A 22,345-nucleotide genomic window follows, 5' to 3' on the forward strand; every position below is an offset into this window, starting at 1 on the left:
ATTGTCAACATTGTCTATGTCTTCAAGCGACAATGGAGAGGTTTGGTTGCTTGCAATGTCTTCAACCAAGATTCCAAGGTAATCAATGTGCGTTCGGTATTTTTTGTTTGTAGATTTGAGGTTAAAGGACCATTGAATGATTAGAGCTTTATGGGAATGATGCTGATCAATCTATCTATCTGTCTATCACTTTGTGCATCATGCTAGCTACAGTGGAGACATTGCGGTGAGGTTGTTGGAAGCCGGCCAGCCTCTAGATTTCATGTTAAGCATTTGCAAGCAACCAAGATGAATTTGTGTTTAAGTAAGTGCTAGCTAGCACATAAGTGTAGCAATGGCCTTGAAGAGATGAAGCCCATCGTGGGATAGACTTGACATGTGAAGCTTTGGAGAGCCTCGCGATGACGTTATGCTCTACTCTCACAAGCTTAAAAGCTCGACTTACTACAATGATCAAACTCTCATTTTCCCGAGGTTGGAGAGGCACAGAATGCTTGCTAACTAGAGAGTGCTCTACTTCAGACTTCCTCTAATGATAGTTGTCTTTTTGTGCTGTCCAGAGTCTATTGAATGATCTAAGAATGTTGGAATCATCCCGCTCACACACATAGATCCTCTTAGGGTCACATTGGCAAGTTTTTGGGATATTGTCTCTTAGCATTTGACTACGATTACGACTCCCACTCCCCTCCCTTCCTCCTCTCCTCTCCCCTCCCCCTCTTTGCCTCCCTCTCACCCCCACTCCCCCTCGTATATTCGTAGAGGGCGACGAATCAAACTTTTTGGATTTAGTGCATTAATCAAACCTTCTCAACGTTATTTCCCCCATCACGCATTAATTCATTATATCTCCTCCCTCGCGCCTTACGTTAATTTTATACTCCCTCGCGCTCGACATGAACGAATTAATTAATCAGGCCTTGAATACAAACCGGGGTCCCTATCTGTAACGTTTTGACGACATTCACTTGCATGACTGTGAACAATTGATGTAAACCGGTGCGAAGTACTAATTCAAATGGGTGCCAAGGATTGCTTGCTTGAGATGCATGGCATGGAGAAAATGAAACCATATGAAGAAGGGCTAATTGATGGAAGAAGATGGTGTGGATTTTGAAGGTAAGCAAAGGTTAGGAGATGCTAATTAACCACCCCTTTTAACCCCAACAAATTAATGAATTTCATTTTAGGGGAACATCGTTGGCCCGTATTTGAGGAAGATTAAGGGGGGAGAAAAAAAGCTGAGATTTTTTGTCTATTGAGGTGAAGCTCGCCATCGCCATGGCCATAACGCCATAGCCAAAGCCAAAGCCATAGCCAGAGCCAGGGCAGCAGCACGCCATAGCCAGCACCTTTCCTCTTCCTCGCTTGGCCTCCTTTCTCATAGCTCCCATGGCTCCCACATTCTTCTCCCTCCTCCCCCCCCTTCCCCCAAACCCTCCCTCTCCTTTCTCTTCCTGAGATATGAGTGCATTTCGCTTCTGTGATTGCATGGGTGCACGATGCCTGAACTGCGCAGTGGAGCGCGCCAGCCTCGTTCTCCACCCGCGCTGGCTCTCGCCGCTTCCCCTTCCCCCCCCGATGCCCATCTCGCACTCCTAGATCCCGCGCAGCACCCGCAACCGGAGCCGCAGCTGCCCAGAACTGCCCGCGGTCGAGGCCTTGGACGGAAGCGGTGCACCCTCGGTGGAAATGAGGTCGTGCCGTCTTTTCTTGCCCGGGATCCTGTCAGGACCCGAGCTGCAGTAGCGAAGGAAGCAGCATTAGGCACTCAATTGCTCAAGGGAGAAGGCACCGGCCGTGCCGTGAAGGAAATTAACGAAGGGCCGACACTTAAGGTAGCCAAACCTCGGGCGTTGGGACGCAATAAGCTCGTGTCTCAGCCAGATCATCCGCTCGATCGTTGTGACCTTGACAAAGCTGTCGTGGATATTAACTTGGACGAGCGGCCTGAAGAACGACAATTAAACAAGAAGAAGATGGAGGAGGAAAGCGCCGGTAAGAGTGCAGAGAAGGTCGTTGGAGAAGACGAAGGAAGCACTGCGCCCCTTCCAGAGAGAGTAAGTAGAAGCATCAGGGTTTTTGAACTTGGGATCCTTTTTATTTCCTGTCTGATAGACGTGAATTAGCATGGCCAATCTCATTGGGTTTGCTGGTGTACTTTCCCCTCCCATGGCGATTGCCGTTGCTTGATAATGGAGTCTGAGTTTCCATTCATCTTACAGTTACTAGGGTCGAAGTCCGAAAATTTGCTAGACTCGTATGTAAAAAACCGTTGCTTCCTACGGTTTTGTTCGGCAGGTGCAAGTGGGGGGTTCTCCTGTCTACAAGATTGAAAGGAAGCTTGGCAAAGGTGGGTTCGGGCAAGTTTATGTAGGGCGTAGGACCACCGGTGGAACTGAGCGGACAGGTCCTCAGGCTGTCGAGGTACCTCGACTTGTTTTGATGTATCTGAGTATTTTCCTTTTTAGTCGCCCTTGCTTCTTTCAAATTAAGGATTTGAAAACATCTGTGCAGGTTGCTCTCAAATTTGAGCATCGAAATAGTAAAGGTTGCAATTACGGTCCTCCCTACGAGTGGCAAGTATATAAGTACGTTTTCCCTCCTGCCCGGTCCATGTATTCTTCGAGGGCTTTGGTCTCAAATTTATTTGCCTGCTCTCACCTCTTTGAAGCACGAAGTGGAAACCCTCGGGGCATGTTTGTTTCTTGGAAGCATGTTTTCTATCACCGAATCCAAGAAAACAAGAAGCTTCGTCCTGCTTGAAATTACGTCGTTGAAGAAGCTTATGCCATGGATGTGCTGCTGCAGTACTCTAGGTGGAAGCCACGGTGTTCCTCGAGTTCATTTTAAAGGCCGACAAGGCGATTACTATGTCATGGCAAGTAATCTCAGCCTTCTAGGACGGAAGGGTTTGCACGTGTCTAGCGTCCTTATTACTTTCAACTTTGAACTGACCTTTCTCTGTTTATGGCAGGTTATGGACATGTTGGGGCCTAGCTTGTGGGACGTATGGAACTCGTCTGGACAAGCGTAAGAATGAAATTTGTGACTTGGTTGATGCATTGTTTGGTTAACATTTGGGGAAGGGGACCATGGGTGGCATGAAATATTGATTGATGCTTTAGCTGATCTTGTAGAATGAAATTTGTGACTTGGTTGATGCATTGTTTGGTTAACATTGGGGGAAGGAGACCATGGGTGGCATGAAATATTGATTGATGTTTTAGCTGACCTTGTATCACCTCAGCATGTCGACGGAGATGGTAGCTTGCATTGCTGTGGAAGCCATATCAATATTGGAGAAAATGCACAATCGAGGGTAAATTCTGTTTCATGACTGTAAAGTCTCACAGATGATGTTGGTTATGTGAGGTTTGTGGATTTCTTATAAATTGCACATACATAGATACACCAAAACAGCTCCTTACTCAGTGCGAATTAGCCAACATCATTTTGAAACACATACGTACGTACGTACATCAAACAGCTCATTCCTTGGTGCATCAAAGGTGCTCAGAAACGTTTTACTGCTAATTTCCAAGGTATGTGCATGGAGATGTAAAGCCCGAAAATTTCTTACTTGGACAACCCGCGACAACTGAGGAGAAAAAGCTATATCTAATAGACCTTGGTCTAGGTTAGTTCCTACAAAATTATTCTTTTTTAATATCACCTGCATTTCTAGTGCATCAATATGTGCCTGAGTTTTGGAGTTTTCTCTGATTTACAACTTCCTGGCAGCAACAAAGTGGAGAGATACTAACACGGGCCTACATGTTGATTATGATCAAAAGCCCGACGTTTTTAGGTACTCTTTCAGTTTGTTAATGCTTCCTGTGTACGTCTGTGATAGAGATTGATTGTTCACATCATCGAGCCTAAGTCTGTTAATCAGTCTGTCTATTCAGTTTTTTTGAATTAATTATGTGTCATTTATCTTATGCTTTACTGACCTCAGGGGAACCGTCCGTTACGCAAGTGTGCATGCTCATTTAGGCCGAACAGGCAGTCGGAGAGATGATCTTGAATCTTTGGCATATACTTTGATTTTCTTGCTGAGAGGTCGTCTACCATGGCAAGGTTATCAGGTTTGTCAGTTCTTAAAATTTGCGATATCAAAACCATTAGGTGACTCCTATGAGTTCCCTGTCACTATCATTGAATGATCGTCTATGATTTCTTTCTGCCCAGGGTGATAATAAAGGGTTTCTGGTGTGCAAGAAGAAAATGGCAACCTCACCTGAGATGCTGTGCTGTTTTTGCCCACTTCCATTCAAGTACTTTTTAGAGACTGTGGTGAACATGAAATTTGATGAAGAGCCTAACTATGGGAAGCTGGTGTCACTTTTTGATGGCATACTCGGACCCAACCCTGCTGTAAGACCCATCAATATTGATGGGGCTCAGAAAGTACGTGTAAACTCTTTCTTAAGGCTTCATATTTCTGCTGAGTGAGGAATTTGGGCTCCATTTCTCTTTTGGACATCTCTTTGCGTATGAGATAGTGTAGTGATGATCCGAAGGCTCTCATGCTCTTTTAAATTTCCTAATTTTGATGGAATGAATTTTGAATTTAGGTGGGGCAGAAACGTGCGAGGTTGAATGTTGAGGAGGATGAAGACGATCAGCCTAAAAAGAAGATTCGCCTGGGGATGCCTGCTACACAATGGATTACTGTATATAATGCCCGTCGGCCGATGAAACAAAGGTGTGGCTTTTAATTGACCAAGTGTATTCTTTGCCAGGTGTATTACTGTTATAAAAGAGTTGTTGCAGTTAATGTTTTGCTCCTTGAGTAGGAATTTAAGGAACAATGAGGAAGTTTATATTTTGATAATAGCTGGCTTCTGTGCAAATGAGTTTTTTCCTTCTTCTGAGTGAACTTGGCTCTTTATATCAAGCCAATTTGGTATATTTAGTGTTTTGAAGAAACTACTGAGAGGTCTGGCGTGACCCTTGAATGATAATTGTACTACAGGGAAAATAGTGATTCTTTTCTTGTGTTTATTGGTAAATAAGGATTTTCTGGTGGTCCTGGAAGCTAGTTTCCTACATTAAATACATAGGAGTGCTCGATGTGTTTCTACGCATACAACTCCTCCTTGGAGTGTGATGGTGGCTCTGTAATTTCTCAGCCACCGTAAGCTTTTGAGCAGCTGTGGTATCACTGATTATGTGCATATATGAATGGATGTGTAGGTATCATTACAATGTTGCAGATAATCGGCTAGCCCAACACGTTGAGAAGGGCAATGAAGATGGTTTGTATATCAGCAGTGTTGCATCGTGCAGCAACTTGTGGGCTTTGATTATGGATGCTGGGACAGGGTTCAATGCCCAAGTCTATGAACTATCCCAATGCTTTTTGCACAAGGTTTTTGTGGGATCCCTCTTACATCCCTTATTTTATTGCAGTGGCTTAATAAAGCTGGTGGACCTTAGGTTTATTGTCTTAAGTTTCTTGTTATACAAAGCTTTGCTAATTGCGGAGACTTCCACTTTCAGGAATGGATCATGGAACAGTGGGAGAAGAACTACTATATAAGTGCTATTGCCGGAGCCAACAATGGAAGCTCCTTGGTAATAATGTCGAAAGGTATTTACCGATTTCTTCAAACTTTTGTTTATTAAAAACTTTGTTATTTTCTGTTATCTGACGTCCCTTCTTTTGCACCAGGAACACAATTTTCTCAACAATCTTACAAAGTCTCCGAGTCTTTCCCATTTAAATGGATTAATAAGAAGTGGAGGGAGGGATTTTATGTTACTTCTATGGCCACTGCTGGGAACCGTTGGGGGGTGGTCATGTCTCGGAATGCAGGCTTCACTGACCAAGTGAGCTTCTTACAATGCTATTTAATGAAGAAATTTTGAAAAACTTTGCAATTTTCAGAGTAGTTTCAATTTCAGTAAGTCCCTTTGGTTTATTTGTCTTCCCTTCTCTTTTGATCTCTTTGGTTTGCTAATTTTTACTTTGCTACTCTAGAGTTCTGTCTCTGGAAGCTTAAGTCTGTGAGTCAAAACAAACATCCTGTCTTTGCTCTTCAATACTCTCGGGAAGTCTGTGGTTAAAACAAACATCCTGTCTTTTGTCTGTTGGAATCAGATTGCAAATTTGAAAAAAGTATTGGAATTGTAAGGTGAGCTTTAAAGTAGAAAAGAACCTTGCGAGTAGGTACTATACTTCAGTGAAAGTTTTGGCTAAAACGCATCCAGGAAACTACCAATCACAACCATGGGAATTTCCGCTCCCTTGGACAGAGCAGCCCTGCACCCCACAGCAGCTGACAGCATGTCTGTAACAGCAGGTACAGTGCAGGACAGGCCTGCACAGTCAGCAGAAGGCTGATGTTAGCCTGTGTGGTGGCTCATGCAGCAAGACAGGCAGCAGCACAGGCAGCAGCCAATCAGAAGCTGTTGTGTGGATGCACAGCAGACGGGACAGGTACAGCTGCCACATGGCAGGTTGGGATTGGTTGGAGTAGCAGCAGGCCAAGTTGGGTCCCACAGGGGTTGAGTCAGCAGATCGGTCAGGGCTCCAGTCTTGTCCACCCAGCTGGGATGTATAGCAACAACCCCTTCTGGGGGGGCAGATCTATCAGAGACAGACTGGTCCTGTGTCAAGAGACTATAGATTCTAATTCTTGCACGGACAATCCGTAGCAAGCCATTGGTCGCAGCTTGATGCATCCTTCTAGGTGATCACATAAGTTCACAGAGTTAGGGACTATGGCATCACGAGATCAAGATGGTGCAAGCTACCTTGGCTGGCCTTGACCTCGTCTATGGCACTAGAGGCAAACGGGGGTAGGGGAGGTTGGTATGCTCGGACAAACATATGGTTCAAAAGCCTGATAATTCAATCTGGACAGACTGCCACTGTTTCAGTATAGCCATCAGGCCTCATCCATTAAGCTCACCTATGTGAACCAGATCAATTCATAGGGGACGTCGCACAGGACCTTGCTAGCACCCCACAAGCTTTCAATAAAAACTCAGCTTCTATAGAGATCACTGCGTGCAGATCTCGAGGGAGGGTTTTATCAATTTGTGTGACCACACTCTGCTACATGCCTCAAGGATCTCCATTTGCAGTTCTAAGTGTCATCCACAAGTTCATTATCACCGCCCTTGATTGGCCTATACATTGATGAGCTCAAGTCCTCCAACTTTGGGAGGTGCAGGTTTCCTCTTAGCGGGCTTCTTGATGCTGATTCTACTATACGTAGATGATGTGGTCCTATGCTGCCTAGGGTCTTGAGCGGCATTTAGATACACTCCAGTCTTTTTGTGAGTCACACGATTTGAAGGTCAATCTGGGTAGAACCATGGCCATGATCTTCAACACATCTTGAGCACTCACACACATAGCCTCTAATGGGGGCTCCATGTAGATTGTTGCATCCTATACATACCGGGGGGTCCTCTTCTCAAGCCCGATCTTCATAATGCGACCAACCATGCAATCCCATTTAAGTAGAGGTTATGCCTGGACTAGTGAGACTTATGGTCCTGAGGTCCTGAAAATGTGAGTGAGAGCATTAATGCTAGTCTTTTCTCTTTAAATCGCTTGTCTGCCCAACAAGGATGTGCGGTAGTATCTTTTGGGGGACAGATCTATCGAAGATAGGCTCGTCCCGCATAGAGAAACTGCATGTTCTGCTCCTTGCTCGGATGATCTGGAGCAAGCCATCGGTCCCACATCATATTGTACTAGCAAAGTTTGGGTTACTCCTCTACAGCTTGATATAGTGTTTCAGGTGGTCACATTTGGCACCACGACATGTGGATGAGGCAGATTGCCATGGCTGACCTTGACTTCATCTATTGCACTGGAGGAAGAGGGGGATCAGCAGAGCTGGTACGCTTGGATATGCAGATGGTTTGTAGGCTTGGGACTACATAGGGACAGACTGTCACCATTCCAGTCTAGCCTTGGGGGCCGGGGCTCCATCCATTCCGCTCACATATCACAAGGTGAACCAAGTTATCAGAGAGGATTTGTTACAGCTCCATACTTACAGGATCTAGCTAGCACCTCTTGAGCTTTCAGTAAAACACAGATTCTATAGAGATCATTGCTTGCAGATCTTAAAGAAAGGATTTATGGAACCACTGAGCTACACTCAGATCCATTTTCCACATGCATTGAGGATCTCGATCAAGTAGTTCCATCTACCTTTCCATAGGCTACGGGATGAGACAAGACTGGCAGTTAAAACACTGGCAAATGTGCCATTTTCAGTCGTAAGAAAAATTGCTTTCCAAGACAACCTTTCTGTTTACGAGAAGAACGGAAGCTGCAAAAGTGAGATGGGTGAGAAGGTGCCCGCACCCACTAGCCCCTCTCACAGATCTTTTAAAGAAAGATGCATCTTATAGTCACATGAAGCACAGGCCAGCCTTGAAGATATGAAAGATGCATTGACACGTGCTCCAATGTTCATGCAGGCCAGCTTCCATCACCATACATAGTGGATATAATATATGTCAATTTTGAAGTCAGCTTTTCCTTTCAGTTTTACAGCTCTATTTCTCAGCTCTCTCCCTCAGCTTCACTCAGCTCTCAGCTCCATATCTCAGCTCTTTCCGTCCTCAGTTTCACCTATGTTCACCTCTCTTACTCAGGCAGTTTTACTGCATGCCTAGACAGCACAAGCCTCTTTGATAGCCTCTTGAGCTTTCAGTAAAACACAGATTCTATAGAGATCATTGCTTGCAGATCTTAAAGAAAGGATTTATGGAACCACTGAGCTACACTCAGATCCATTTTCCACATGCATTGGGGATCTCGATCAAGTAGTTCCATCTACCTTTCCATAGGCTTCGGGATGAGACAAGACTGGCAGTTAAAACACTGGCAAATGTGCCATTTTCGGTCGTAAGAAAAATTGCTTTCCAAGACAACCTTTCTGCTTACGAGAAGAACGGAAGCTGCAGAAGTGAGATGGGTGAGAAGGTGCCCGCACCCACTAGCCCCTCTCACAGATCTTTTAAAGAAAGATGCATCTTATAGTCACATGAAGCACAGGCCAGCCTTGAAGATATGAAAGATGCATTGACACGTGCTCCAATGTTCGTGCAGGCCAGCTTCTATAACCATACATAGTGGATATAATATATGTCAATTTTGAAGTCAGCTTTTCCTTTCAGTTTTACAGCTCTATTTCTCAGCTCTCTCCCTCAGCTTCACTCAGCTCTCAGCTCCATATCTCAGCTCTTTCCGTCCTCAGTTTCACCTATGTTCACCTCTCTTACTCATGCAGTTTTACTGCATGCCTAGACAGCACAAGCCTCTTTGATAGCCTCACATAGTGGTCTGCAACGTCAGTGCGGGCAGCACTGAGGCCTTGGTTGTGGCTGGGACTGTCTCTCAGGATTTGTGGGTCATCTCTCCGTGTTCAAGGTGTCATCCTCAGAGTTGCAATCCGTGCGCTCTTGAGGAGTGTCTTTTGTATTTTTAGGCTCCCCAAGTTTAAAGGAAATTCTCTAGGAGGGGGTTCAACTGGTTGTGGACTCCATTTTTCTAACCCTTATCTCTCTCCCCTCTCTGTGGTGTAAGATGTGTCCCTATAAGGTTTGAAGAAATCTCATCGCGATTTACATGATCATTAACCATTGCATGTTACATTGGTATCAGAGCTTTGGTTTGTAATCCGGCTTGACAACTGAGTGCATGGTTGTGTTGATATTTAGAGAGGCCACATATCCAAGTGCCATGGAGCAGGAAAGGCGAGAGGAGTATGAGGAGCACAAATTCTCATGAAGACAAAGACAATCAGAAGAGTACTTTCACAGGGGCGTGAGATTTTGATAATTTAATTATTAGGGTTTTACGAGTGACAACTTAAGCGCTAGAGTGGTAAAAAGGCTAACCTTGTGAATTAATTCCTAGGGCCAAGGGCCAAGGTTGTAAATTAATTCCTAGGGCCAAGGGGCAAGTGGTTAGAAGGGGCAAAAATCCTTCGGATTAAAGCAGAGCTTTTCAGGGCCACATGGCACAAATGATTTTTGGCAAAGCAAGAAAGCAGTGAAAGTAAAGCTTTCCTAACAGGTTTTAAAGAATAGGCAAGGCTCTCCTTCCCAGTAGTGCGATTTGTTGCAAGACAGCTCCCACTCCAGTTCCAGGCGCCCTGCTCCAGCTCCCTTACAGTTGCAGCTTGGAGATCTCCACGCAGCCCTTCTACTGCCCTCCACACAGCCATTCTCTCTCTAGTCGCAATCTTGGACAGCTCTCTTCATCTCTGTCGCGAGCTTCCATCATCTTCACTTTCTTGGGCACATCATCTCAAAAGATGGAGTCCGGATGGACCCTGCCAAGGTAGAAGCAATCCGTTCTTGGCCACGGCTCAAGAATGTTCATGAGGTACGGAGTTTTTGCGGTTTATGCTCCTACTACAGACAGTTTATCAGGTATTTTGTTGAAATTGCTTCACCATTGCATGCTTTGCAAAAGAATGTCTTTTCGGTGGACTAAGAAGGAAAACTCAGCTTTTGAGAAGTTGAAAGAAAAGTTGTGTTTAGATTGAGTGCTAATCCTTTCAGATCTACAGAAACCATTTGCTGTTCAATGTGATCCCTGTGGCAACAGCGTAGGAGGCATTTTGATGTAGGACATTCGGGTAGTCGCCTATGAGAGTAGGGTTTTGCAGCCAGCTGAGATGAGTTTGGGCATCTATGAGAAAGAGATGCTTGCTACATGTAATTCATGCCTTGTTCATGTGAAAGCACTATTTGCTTGGTGCTGATCTTATGTACAAACAGATCATTCTTCCTTGCGCTACTTCCTTACTTTGATGAAGTTATCAGAGAAGTAAATGAGGTGGGCAAACTTCTTGTCTATGTTTCATTTTCAGATTGTACATGTGCAAGAAGAATGTGGTAGCTGATGCCTTATCCAAGAGACCAGTGCCTGATGTGGTTTCCGAGAAGCCTCAACTCTAAGTAGTAACTATTGCTTATCATAGTGAGTTGGATGCTATGAAGAAACAGTATGCATACGATGATGATTTCGCAAGGATATTTGACCAGCTCATTGATGGATCATTATACTCTCAAGGAAGGTTTTCTTTTGATGCATGGTCGCCTTTGTGTCACGAAGCAGTTGAGGCCGAAGATTCTTACCGAAAGTCATGCTCCACCGTATGAAGGCCAGAGAGGTATTGATGCCACGGTGAAGGCTGTTGGGCATTTCTTTTATAGGCCAGCTTTGAGACAAGAAGTGGAGGCATTTGTTCGGACATACATGGTCTGCCAAAAGGTTAAGGCAGAAGACCAAGATTGTTACAGCCGTTGTCCATTCCTGACAGACCTTGGCAAAGTATTGCTATGGACTTTCTCTTTGATCTTCCTTGTACACCATCAGGTCATGATGGGATTTGGACCATTATTTGCAGGTTTAGCAAGCATGCCCACTTTACTCTGGTGAGGAAGAAGATTTCACCTGATCAGATGGCAAAATTGTTCCCGGGCAATATCTTTCGGCTACATACTACATGGTATGCCAGAGTCTATTGTTAGTGATAGGGATCCACGGATGATGAGTCTTTTCTGGAGAGGGCTTTTTGAGAATGTCGGTACAACTCTTAAGTTCTTATCCTCCTTTCATCCACAGACTGACGGTGAGTCAGAGAAAGGTAGAGTTCTAGATCTTTTGAAGTGCTATGTTTTAGAGCATAAGGCAAAATGGGAGCAGTCTCTGCCACTTGTGGAGTTTGCTTATAAGTACTGTTCATAGTGCAACCGGTAAAGCACCTTTTGAGATTGTGGAAGGTGGTAGAAAAGTTCCACCCGTTCTGCATACTCAGGATAAGATCTTTGAGATAGACAAGTATGTGGAAAGTTTGGATGAGGCTTACAAGAAAGTCAAGATAGCTCTTCAGAGGTCTCGGGAGAAGCAAAAGAGAGCAGCTGATCGCCATAGGCGAGAGTTGGTCTTCAAGGAAGATGATTGGGTTCTGTTGCGCTTCCATAGAGCGAGACTTTGGAACAAGAAGGGTAAGGAAAGGTTGTGCGTCAAGTTGAATATGCGTTACTATGGGCCTTTCCCGGTTTCAGAGAAGATAAGTGATTTAGCTTACATGCTGAAGCTACCAGATCATTGCAAGATCGATAATGCCTTATATGTTAGTATGTTAAAGCCGTTCCACGGTGATGTGCCAGAGGACTTGTCTTATGAGGAATAGCCTGAAGTTGAAGAAGAAGAGGATGAAATTCTGGGACCAAAGCAGATTACGGCACATTTGGAACACAAGATTAGAGGTAGAGTTTCCCGTTGCTACCCGGTTAAGTTTTGCAACTATTTAGCGTTGCAAAAGCCTTCCCATCTACAGCAAGAGACCCCTGTGGTCACCAATCAGCAGCAGCTCGGCAAGGGGAAGGAGAAAGGGAAGGAGAAGATTAGCCAGCCTCCCCCTCATCCTTCACCCCCCCCTTCCTCCTCGGTCCCCCTACCTCCCCCCCCTCCGGGATCCCCCCCAGCACCTTTGGTTTTAGCCCCCCTCTCTCCCTCGAGCATGATTCCGAGGGAACCCCCCCATCCGCTTGCGCCGCCTGCGGCCCCGAAGCCAGCACAGACCTCTGTGCCTATCCCTCCTGGCCCGGTGGAGTGGAGAGGTCCTTCTCCGCAGATGGCCAGCACCACTTCAGCTCGTTCGACAGCCAGCACCCCTCTGTTTGGTTCAGACTCCTCATCCTCGTCCCCACACCCAAGGGCAGCTCCTAGAGCTCTACCTTTGGAGTTTTACCGAGCAGGACCTTGGGATTATTTGGATGCAGCTGGTATTGGCTCCTTTCGTGCATGCCTAGACATCAGCATCTTCTTCCTTCGAAAGGGGGCGGAGGGTAAGGTGTCCGTCCTTGCGCCCCATGATGGTCCTAGCTATTCCTTCACTATCACCAGTGACGGGAATGAGCAATGGACGAATGAAAATGTTTGGGAGGCGATTCGAGATCAGTCCCAGGAGCAGGTGCAGGTCTGGATCGGTAGCAGAGCAGCGGAGCTTCTCCAGCAGCAGTGGAAGGAGGGAAATGTTCGTCTGAGATGGCGCCACAGCACCAAACAATTCCGCCTTTTGGTCATCATTCAACCGCCTCTGGAGTGGATCTACGCGGAAGGGCTCCGCCCTTGGAGGACCTCAGAGGTAGCGGGCTTCTACAGTATTTCCCTGGCGGAGGCTTCAAGTTGGTTAGAGAGAGCTTACCACCATGGGACGAAGGGCCTCTCCCCTCTGTTGAAGGTTTTAGAGGATGGGTCCGATGATCCGGCCTCTCCTTTGAAACCCTTACAGAAGCGCCTTCGTCTGCACACTGGACATCCTCCGACCACTTCGACATCAACCACAAGCAGACAACTGTTTGTGGCCCATCTCCCCTCTTCATGAGTATACGCATTATCTCTTGGAACATCAACGGGTTCCACTCATCAGGAACCCGCGGCCCCAGGAAGATGGTGCTCAGATAGGAGCTCCAGCCAGCCTTGGTGGGAAGAGTAGATGTGCTCCTATTGCAGGAACACAAGCTTTCGGCTTCTTAGACCAGTAAGTGTGGGAAGGTCCTCATAGGACGCTCCTACACCTACTGGTAACCTTCGATTGGCTAGCAGGGGAGGAGCGGGGGTGTCTGTATCTCCATCGACGCTTCTGGGTGTCTGTATCTCCATCGACGCTTCTCTAGTTCAGCATGTGTGGTTTTGGCACCTTGATCCCAGGACGAGCGCTTTGGGTGGGCTTGAATATTGAGGGATCCCGCATCGGCATCCTCAATATCTATGCCCCGACCGACCTCAGAGGGAGAGCCGCTTTTTGGAGCTCTTTGACAGACTTATTGCCAGAGATGGATTTTTGGATTGTAGGAGGGGACTTCAATAACCTTGAGACTTTAGAGGATCAGCAGGGACGGGGCCCAGAGTTCGTCGGTATAGCTCAGGCGAAGCAGGTGGATTGAGACTCCTTGTTCGCTGTGGGAGGTTGGGACAGTTGGAGGGAGCCTTCCTTTTGCAGATGGACAGGGAGTCTGGACTTCTCTTGGGGTTACAGGAGGGAGGGAGGCAGACTTCTGGAGCGGTTGGACCGTTTCTATGTCAGCGATTGGGCGCTAGGCAGAGATGGAGAGTCAGGAGTGGTTCCTGGGACGACCCTCTCTGACCATGTCCCAGTCATCCTAGTCCTGGACTCAGCCTCTCACTCCTTACCTCCACGCTCGTGCCGGATCCCAGACTCCATCTACGCCAGAGCAGCGGTTCGCAGCAGGATAGTGGACCTGTGGGAGCAGGATTGGGACCCCATGGGGGATATGGCAGCTGAGGTAGCTCAGGTTCTTGCCAAGTCTAGTCTCATCTGTCAACAGGAGGCGATTCAGGTCAGGCAGCAGTGGTGGGCGAAGGAGAGGGGTCTCAGACGAGATCTTGCCTCGATACAGCGGATGCAGCAGTCTTCTCGAGGCTCTGAGGAGCTCAGACGACAGGAGGTTAGAGCCCGAGCCATGCTAGAGGAGATCACCCAACGGCGCTCAGAGTTCTCGTTTCATGCTTCCAAGTTCTTTTGGGCTAGGAAAGGCGACATGATGTGCAGAGAGTTCCTTAGGACTCATGGCCAGAGGTCAGCAGGGGAACAACTCCGATCTCTTAGAGCGCAGGATGGTAGTGTTAGGACAGATCCAGACGAGGTCCGGGACTTGGCGACAAATTTCTACAGAGCCCTGTTCTAGCAAGAGCCCCCATACCCTCGTGCCCGCCGCTGCAGGGAGGAGGTGTGGAGGTATACACCGTCGCTCTTGCAGCCTAGCATGAGTGAAACCCTTCTCGTCCCTTTCACTGTGGCAGGAATGCAGGATGCGGTGAGCGCTATTGATGGGCAGAAATGCCCAAGTGAGGATGGGCTCTCTAGAGCTTTCTTAACCACCTTCTGGGAGCAGGTCCACCAGCCCTTGCTTGCAGCCTTCCAGCATATCTTCTCCAGTGGACAGATGCCAGAGAGCCTTGCGACAAGCTTGATTTGCCTCATCCCCAAAGGGGGGGACCGTCAGGAGATTAGACAGTGGCGCCCTATCACCCTCCTCCCGACTGCCTATAAAATCCTCGCTAAGATGATCAGTAGCTCCATCCGCCCCTTGCTACATGACTTGATCCATGACACCCAGACTGGTTTTGTCCAAGATCGCAGCATTTTGGACAACATTTTCACATTCTCAGAGGCGACGGAGTGGGCCCAGCACAGTGGCCAGCACCTTGCCATACTTCTTCTTGACTTTGAGAAGGCGTACGACAGGGTAGACTGGTCCTTCTTTGAAGGTACACTCTCTCGGTTCGGTTTTCCGAACGAGTGGATCAGAGGTATTGCTAGTCTCTATAGATCGGTCTCCAGTCGGGTTATCATCAGCGGCGGGATGGGGGAGAGATTCACCCTTGAGCGCTCGGTGCGTCAGGGCTGCCCGCTTGCGCTCTACCTCTTTCTATTTTTTGCGGAGGCCATGACTCATTTCCTACGAGCCCGTACCACTTTCTTCGAGGGATGTGCCTCCCTATTTGAGACGATGCAGAACTTTTGGACTCCGATTATGCAGACGACACGGCCCTGTATGTGCATGATGATATCGAGTCACTGGAGTGAGTGAGACTATCTTTAGAGGTTTTTTGCCTAGCCGTTGGGATAAAAATCAACTGGCATAAGTCAGTTGGTTTTCTTACGGATCCGGGAGCCAGCTCACAGTGGGGTATTTTCCTGGGGTTTCGTTGGATCCCTAGAGGACAGACGACACGTTACTTGGGATTCCAGGTAGGTCTGAATATCACGCCGGCTCAGCAGTTCTTATCGGTCCTAGTCTCCATACGACGGAAGCTAGCCTTCTGGAGCACGGCTCGGCTATCTCTGGCAGGCAGGGCCCTTGTGGTCAACCAGGTCCTTCTTGCCACCGCTTGGTACGTGGCATCTTGCTGGTGTTTCTTGAGATCGTGTGTAGCCCAGTTGAGGAGACTGGTGCGGAACTTTCTTTGGTCTGGCTCAGATGGTTCCGGCACCACCAGAGCCCGGGTCGCCTGGCAGACGGTCATTCTCCCCCAGACAGAGGGCGGTCTTGGCATCATAGATCCAGAACTGCGGAGTCAGTGCGGAGTCAGGCATTACTTGGCAAGTTAGTCAACCGCGGGCAAGTTAGTCATCTGCGGTTTGACCCCAGGAGGGTAGACGTGGAAGCTCTTGCTTTAGCATGGTCTCAGTGCGTGTATCCCCTAGAGAGGGGGTGATTGGCAGCCGTCTATCCGGTGGATTTTCACTTTAGTCCCACTGACTCAGCCCCGTTTCCCCTTCCTCCGTGGCCTCGTCTCGGTCTGGAGGAAGTTGCGGCACAGCCTCTCTCTGGTTCCCCCCAGTTGCCGAGAGGAGATAGACAGACAGCCCCTGATCTGGAGCAGCGAGGTGACAGATGATACAGGTCGCCAGCTTGGAGAGAGATCCCATATCCCATGGGCGCTCTGGGCGCGTGGGCCTGCGTGCTCGCTCTGGGTTTGGAGGGACGTCTATAGCCAGTTGAGCCCAGGCGAGCTGGCAGCAGCAGTAGGTACGGCATGTGGGATCCAGGCTCGGCGAGCGGAGATCGATGCTGTCATTCTTGCAGGTTGGAGGATTCCCATGATCACCAGACAGCTCATCTCGGGAGAGGAGAGGTGGCTAGGGTAGTTCACACCCCGTGGCATTCCTTTGGTGGTTGCAGGCCTTTTCTCGGACTCCTTGATTCACTTCTTCTCCGTCGCCGATGGTAGCCATCTCCAAAGCAGAGAGGTCATGATCGACCCCTTGCCACGTTTTCCCTTGCAGCCCTATGATGCGAAGGGGCTGCCCCCTGATTATGCAAGACCAGGACTGGAGACTCTGGATTTGGGAGGGCCGCTCCTTGACAGAGGTGGAGTGGGACCTAGGGGAGTGGCACTGGCCACCACTGGAGACCTCAGAGAACCCTACCCCCTTCTTCTCATACAGTGCGCTACTGGTAGGCGTGCTCTTGGGGCTCTCCAGCGCAGGCTACCCACACAGGCACATAGTTGGTATGCCCAAGGGATATCTCTGGTTTTTCTTTGCACATTCTGGAAGACTCTTTGGGCAAGCTGGCAGCCGAGGAAGATCTCTTACTTTCTTTGGATGGTGGCCCACAAGGGGCTACCAGTTGGCAGATGGCTGAGGCAGATGGGGTAGGAGGGGCACTGCCAGATGTGTTTTCATGAGTATTTGTCCTTGAAGCACTGCCTTTGGAGCTGCTCGCATGCTCAGACAGTGTGGAAGGGAGTCATGGGGATCTTAGCGAGGGCTGCACCCGAGCTAGGACTGGTCACTTGGGGAGCCGTTTGGTGGTGCAGCACCGAGATGGGACATCACTTGGCTTATGAGTTCTCTAGGCAGGATCTTGTTTTCTTCATCACGCAGGCCACCTAGGCATACATGGACAGCTTCCCTTGGCATCTGACAGAGACAGATGCAGGAGCGATGACTCGGCACCGAGTTTGAGAGATCATAGGGAGTATTGTAGGCTGGCATATCTGGACTTCCAGATGGGCGTAGACCTTAGGAGATCAGGCTTCTTCTGCTACCCAGACCCTAGTGGACATTTGGAGCACGATCATTCACACGCTCAAGGGTTAGTGGGATCAGATTCAGGGGGAGTCCCGGGCAGGGAAGGAGAAGAGACGGCGCTTCCCTCGCGACTGGGACCATCAAGAGCTGTTTATCCAGCACTCTGCTCAGAGTCTTCAGTGGCATTACTCCCCCCCACAGTGGCTGTTTGTCCACACTCCGATGATTATGCCCTGAGAGGCTTGTAATTAGTATTTTGTTACCACGGGCTGTATCCATTTTGTGATTACAGCCCGTTGGCCTTTAGGCCCTCTTGTACTCTCATTTTCAAGCAATATAACTAGCACTACTTTTTGTGCAAAAAAAATTCCTAGGGCCAAGGGCCAAGGGCAAAGGTTGAAAATTAATTCCTAGGGCGAAGGGGCAAGTGGTTAGAAGGGGCAAAATTCCTTTGGATTAAAGTAGAGCTTTTCAGGGCCACATGGTGCAAGTGATTTTTGGCAAAGAGCTGTGAAAGTAAAGCTTTTCCAACAAGTTTGAAAGAACAGGCAAGGCTCTCCTTCCCAGTAGTGTGATTTGTTCCGGGACAGCTCCCACTCGAGTTCCAGGCGCCTTGCCCCAGCTCCCTTACAGTTCCAGCTTCCAGATCTCCACGCAGTCCTTCTACTGGCCTTCTGCAGCCATTCTCTCTCTAGTCGCAATCTTGGACAGCTCTCTTCATCTCTGTCGCCAACTTCCATCATCTTCTCTCCTAGATGCATGCTTCTACTCCCTTTTTGCTATCCTTTCCTCAATCGCATGCTCTTGTTCTGACCTGGGAGATGTCTGGAGTGGATCGTGGAGTTTTCAAACTGCCAATATCTGCATTGTTGCTGTTTGAAGCTATCTGGAGGTGCCAGTCTTCAGTTTGTTGCGTCAGAGAGCAGTTTGCATGAGGAGGCACTTGGATGCGACAAGATGGCCCCAAGCCGAGAAGTAGCACAGACTAGATCGAGAAGCCATGCTGCTTCAGCACCAATAGAGAGTGTAGAGTGCCTGTGCTTAGAAACCAAATGCAAGAGACGCAAATTGGCCCCAAATGCTTTGGCGCCCCTTTCGGTATTTATTTAGTTCCTCTGACAATGGAAAAAATGCTTTTACAAGGGTTCACTTCCTTGCCCTCTGCTTCACTGGCAAATCCATTGTCTAAGACAATTCTTAGCTTCAAACTGCATCCAATCCCTTGTGCACACTAGAACCCATAGCCTAAGGCAAGGCTAAGATTGTTTGTGTCCATTGCAAAGCTGTCAAGGCATCCAACTTGCTACACATGGTTTGGCGGTCCCACAAGCCAATGTCCAGCCTCTCAGGGCGACATTGCATCAACACGGATGTCAAACTGCACATGTGACCTCAAAACAAGAAGAAATCCACACACTGCCCCTCTGGCACCAATCGAGGCACACCCTCTGTGATTGGGTGTCAGTCCACAACATGAATGGCCAAGGGGGAAACTTCGAACTACAAAAAGCAACAACAAGCTTCAAAAATAGCAAATGGAAACCAAAATGAGGGTTAGAATGACCATACCCTTTGTCCTTGGAAGAGGGGCAAGCTCTACCCTTGCACCTATCCCTTGTCCAGGCCCCCAGTAGTGCACAACATGGTTGTTAAGACACTCGTGTCTTATGTTAAGACACTTAAGACACTTAAGACACGTGTCTCATCTTAAGACACCTTTAGACACTCTAGTGTTTTTTTTTGGGTGGGTGAGGAGTAACAACACACATTGAGTTTGACTTAGCCATGCTAATCATTGATGGTGACTTTGGATCTAGCAGTGGCAGTGACCTCATAGATTTAGATTAGGATGAATCTTTAGAGATTTGAGTCTTGAGAGTCGAAAGCTTTCTTTCAATTATATGTATCGAGATGGAGTTTTCATTCATGTCACATTAGTACTCAAAACTTGCGAGCTCTTCAGTCGTGAGTCTTAACTTTAACTTTTAAGTCTTTAGTGACGAGTCTCGACTCTTAACTACATTGTACAAGTGCATTGTTTCTTCTTGCATTATTTAAGTGTAGCTTATTGTACTTCTAGAATCTAGCAGCTAGCTATGCTAGCAAGTTGTACATTTGTATACTTATACATATATTAATTAAATATTTATTATTATAACCACAATGGCGTGTCTTACGTGTCTTATTTTTAAGACACTTGAGACACTCGTGTCTGAAGCGTGTCTAACATGTCTTACAGCCATGGTGCACGGTGCCCCTCAGTGACGAGCAAATGAAGAAGAGCTCACCTCCAAACGGCAGGTGATCCACCAAGCAAAGGCTAGCAGGAGAAATGGGGAGTTATGAGAATGAGGGGAAGAGAGAAAGAGCAGGAGGATCATAGGTCGGCAAGGTCAGGCTGTACCGCAGCAGCAAATGCCTTGAAATGCATGCCAAGTGATCCGTACAGCATGGATTTAGTCTTGGGAAATGTGGATAAATAGTCGGAACAAAAAAGAATGTGTACAGCAGAGGAACGGTCTACACAAGCAAGTATGGACCTTAAAAGTGTGCAACTTGCTCCGTACAGCCCGTACTAGCTACAAATGTGGTATTGCTCACTTTGAACGTTGTTTCATCGGTGGTCTTGAAGGTAAGAAGAAGGGTGACCTCGATGAGCAGAAAAAGGCTCTTATTAGAGCGTATGGCATAGCTAAAGAGCATCGCTTTGTTGTTTTGTTTGACATGGGGAGCTTCGAAGATGCTATCTCACCACGGCTAGCCAAGAACATAGAGTACACTCTAGCATCTCATGAGCTTGCAGTGGATGGGGATCCAGTTGGTTTCCCCAGTACTCTTGCGGTCGATTGGCGGCATGATTCCTTAATGATAGTCAAAGGACTACCCGAGCTGGTCATTATCTACGGGGATAGGAGTATTTCAGGTATACCGTAAATTTTGCAGATACAAGCAGGTCGTGTTATCCGCAAAGGCGCAATGTGTGTGTTTGTCTTATGTCCCTTGTCAACAGAATGCAGTTCAGTCGGCTCCTCCATTGGGGCAAGACATGGTCGATCTAATCCAAGAGTTTTAAGACATGATACTTCGGGAGAATTTGTAGAATCCCGTAGGATAGAATAGATGCATCTTGCAAGAGGTGTGAGAGCACAATGAAAGCATATGTTGTTCTCTATTATGATTGTGAGAGAGAGGTCTCTCTCTTATAGAAAGGGGGAGAAGGTAATACCTTCTCCACATATGTGGCAATCAGGCCCTACATCAGTGGGAATCAATCCCTACATCAGTGGGATTGCCTTTGTCTTACATCATCACTTAGGTCACACACTAGACACATCATAGCACTTGATGTGCCTTTACAACACACACAAACACACATGTGACTCCCCTAGATGCACACATGCACCATAGAGCAAGCCCTTGATCATACTTATCCCAACATACCCCCCCTCAAGGGGTTGCCTCTTGCAGTGTCAAGGATACATCTAGTCTCATAGTTTCTCATGGTGGTCAAGGATAAATCTATGGCTAGGATCTCATGCTAGCAAGGGTTCCCAAGGGTGTGAGGTTCACAGAAATGGGATAGACAAAACACGTATCGCATGGTCTACATCATATGGTGATCAGAGGTGATTTACAAAAGACATAACATATGATATTCTTTTTGGAGTACTTCTCCTTTAGTGCTAGCCTTCATCATGGCTGAGTCTGCCCTTCACCTCCGGAGTGCCGACAGAAACTCAGTACGAAGACTTTGTATAAATGGATGCTCAAGTATGTGTGGGTGTGTGGATTTGTATGTGTGAGAGCATATTTTTATACTATGGTCTACACCCACTGTTGGGCGTTGATGACGTCAGTGGGGATGTCATAGTAGCTAGTCCCTGCTATGCATGATGGAGTTTATGGTTTTCAACCTTGTGAGTGACTATCATGAGATTGGAACTGCACTATGTTGTGTTTTTAGAGGATGAGTTTGGGAATGTTCCTGGATTCATCTAGGTATATACTACTCCAAGCAGAGAAAGTGGTCATTGGGACAGCCCACCTTGTGATGACTCGAATCTTTTTGAGGTCCAAGCACATGCCATCTCATTGATAATATAACCCAAATGCTATATTATCAAGCACATGTCATCTTTTTGAGGTCCAAGCACATGCCATCTCACAGATGCAAGTAACGTGGTCATTGGGATAATATAAGCGAAAATTGAATCTTCTGGTATTTTTCTATCACCTTAGCGGACATGCAAATTCTTTGAATTTTCGTCCGAGTAGTGATCAATTGCCCAACTACATAGAATTATCTTATGTGGGTGCAGAAGTTCCAACAGCTAAAAATTACTTTAGAACAACAAAAACTCTAAATTTGTATGATTGGATATATTCTAGTCTTACAAAGGTATATTTTGTCTATAATTGCTCGGAGTTATTTAAGCATTGAAGCACTGGAAGCCATTCTGGTCTGGATGAACTTTTACGGTTAAAATAGATCATCAAGTCCTACAATGGCTTTAAACAATGCCAAGGTCACAATGGAGTGGTCGACAGTTCAGATGGAGGCAAATTCTTCCAACTGTTTGAGGGTATGATTTAGTACGTCCCTGGAAAGAACAACCCCATTGCCAATGCCCTCAGTGGGAAAATATCTATTTACACACTTTAGGGGCCTCTGTGCTTTGAGATGCAAAAACAAGACCTTGATTATGTGGAGGCACAATATGTAGATTCAGCCGACTTCTGCACTCGGTACCACTTATTCACTACTCTTGCATTTGGCCATT

At 47.2% G+C, this 22,345-nt stretch overlaps 1 protein-coding gene across 3 annotated transcripts in view; it reads left to right on the forward strand.

The window, feature by feature from the left end:
• Positions 1–1,219: 1,219 nt before the first annotated feature.
• Positions 1,220–22,345, forward strand: part of LOC147904339 (casein kinase 1-like protein HD16) — a 39,835-nt gene continuing 18,709 nt past the window's right edge. For 2 of the 3 annotated variants that reach the window (XR_015542233.1, XM_087386015.1), the window contains exons 1-13: positions 1,220–2,060; positions 2,302–2,591; positions 2,812–2,881; positions 2,978–3,033; positions 3,251–3,322; positions 3,546–3,640; positions 3,745–3,811; positions 3,962–4,091; positions 4,195–4,413; positions 4,581–4,711; positions 5,203–5,377; positions 5,509–5,599; positions 5,681–5,838. Coding sequence is in view for 2 of the 3 variants with exons in the window: in XM_087386015.1 (XP_087242141.1) it covers positions 1,503–2,060; positions 2,302–2,591; positions 2,812–2,881; positions 2,978–3,033; positions 3,251–3,322; positions 3,546–3,640; positions 3,745–3,811; positions 3,962–4,091; positions 4,195–4,413; positions 4,581–4,711; positions 5,203–5,377; positions 5,509–5,599; positions 5,681–5,838 (2,112 nt within the window). In the remaining variant the exon portion in view is untranslated. The remainder of the gene's footprint in view (positions 2,061–2,301; positions 2,592–2,811; positions 2,882–2,977; positions 3,034–3,250; positions 3,323–3,545; positions 3,641–3,744; positions 3,812–3,961; positions 4,092–4,194; positions 4,414–4,580; positions 4,712–5,202; positions 5,378–5,508; positions 5,600–5,680; positions 5,839–22,345) is intronic. The other variant, XM_087386027.1, reaches the window with a different exon arrangement.

The sequence above is a fragment of the Dipteris shenzhenensis genome, chromosome 2, assembly GCF_047967505.1.
Source record: "Dipteris shenzhenensis isolate YYH24624 ecotype China chromosome 2, Dip_SZ_1.0, whole genome shotgun sequence".
NCBI lineage: Eukaryota > Viridiplantae > Streptophyta > Polypodiopsida > Gleicheniales > Dipteridaceae > Dipteris > Dipteris shenzhenensis.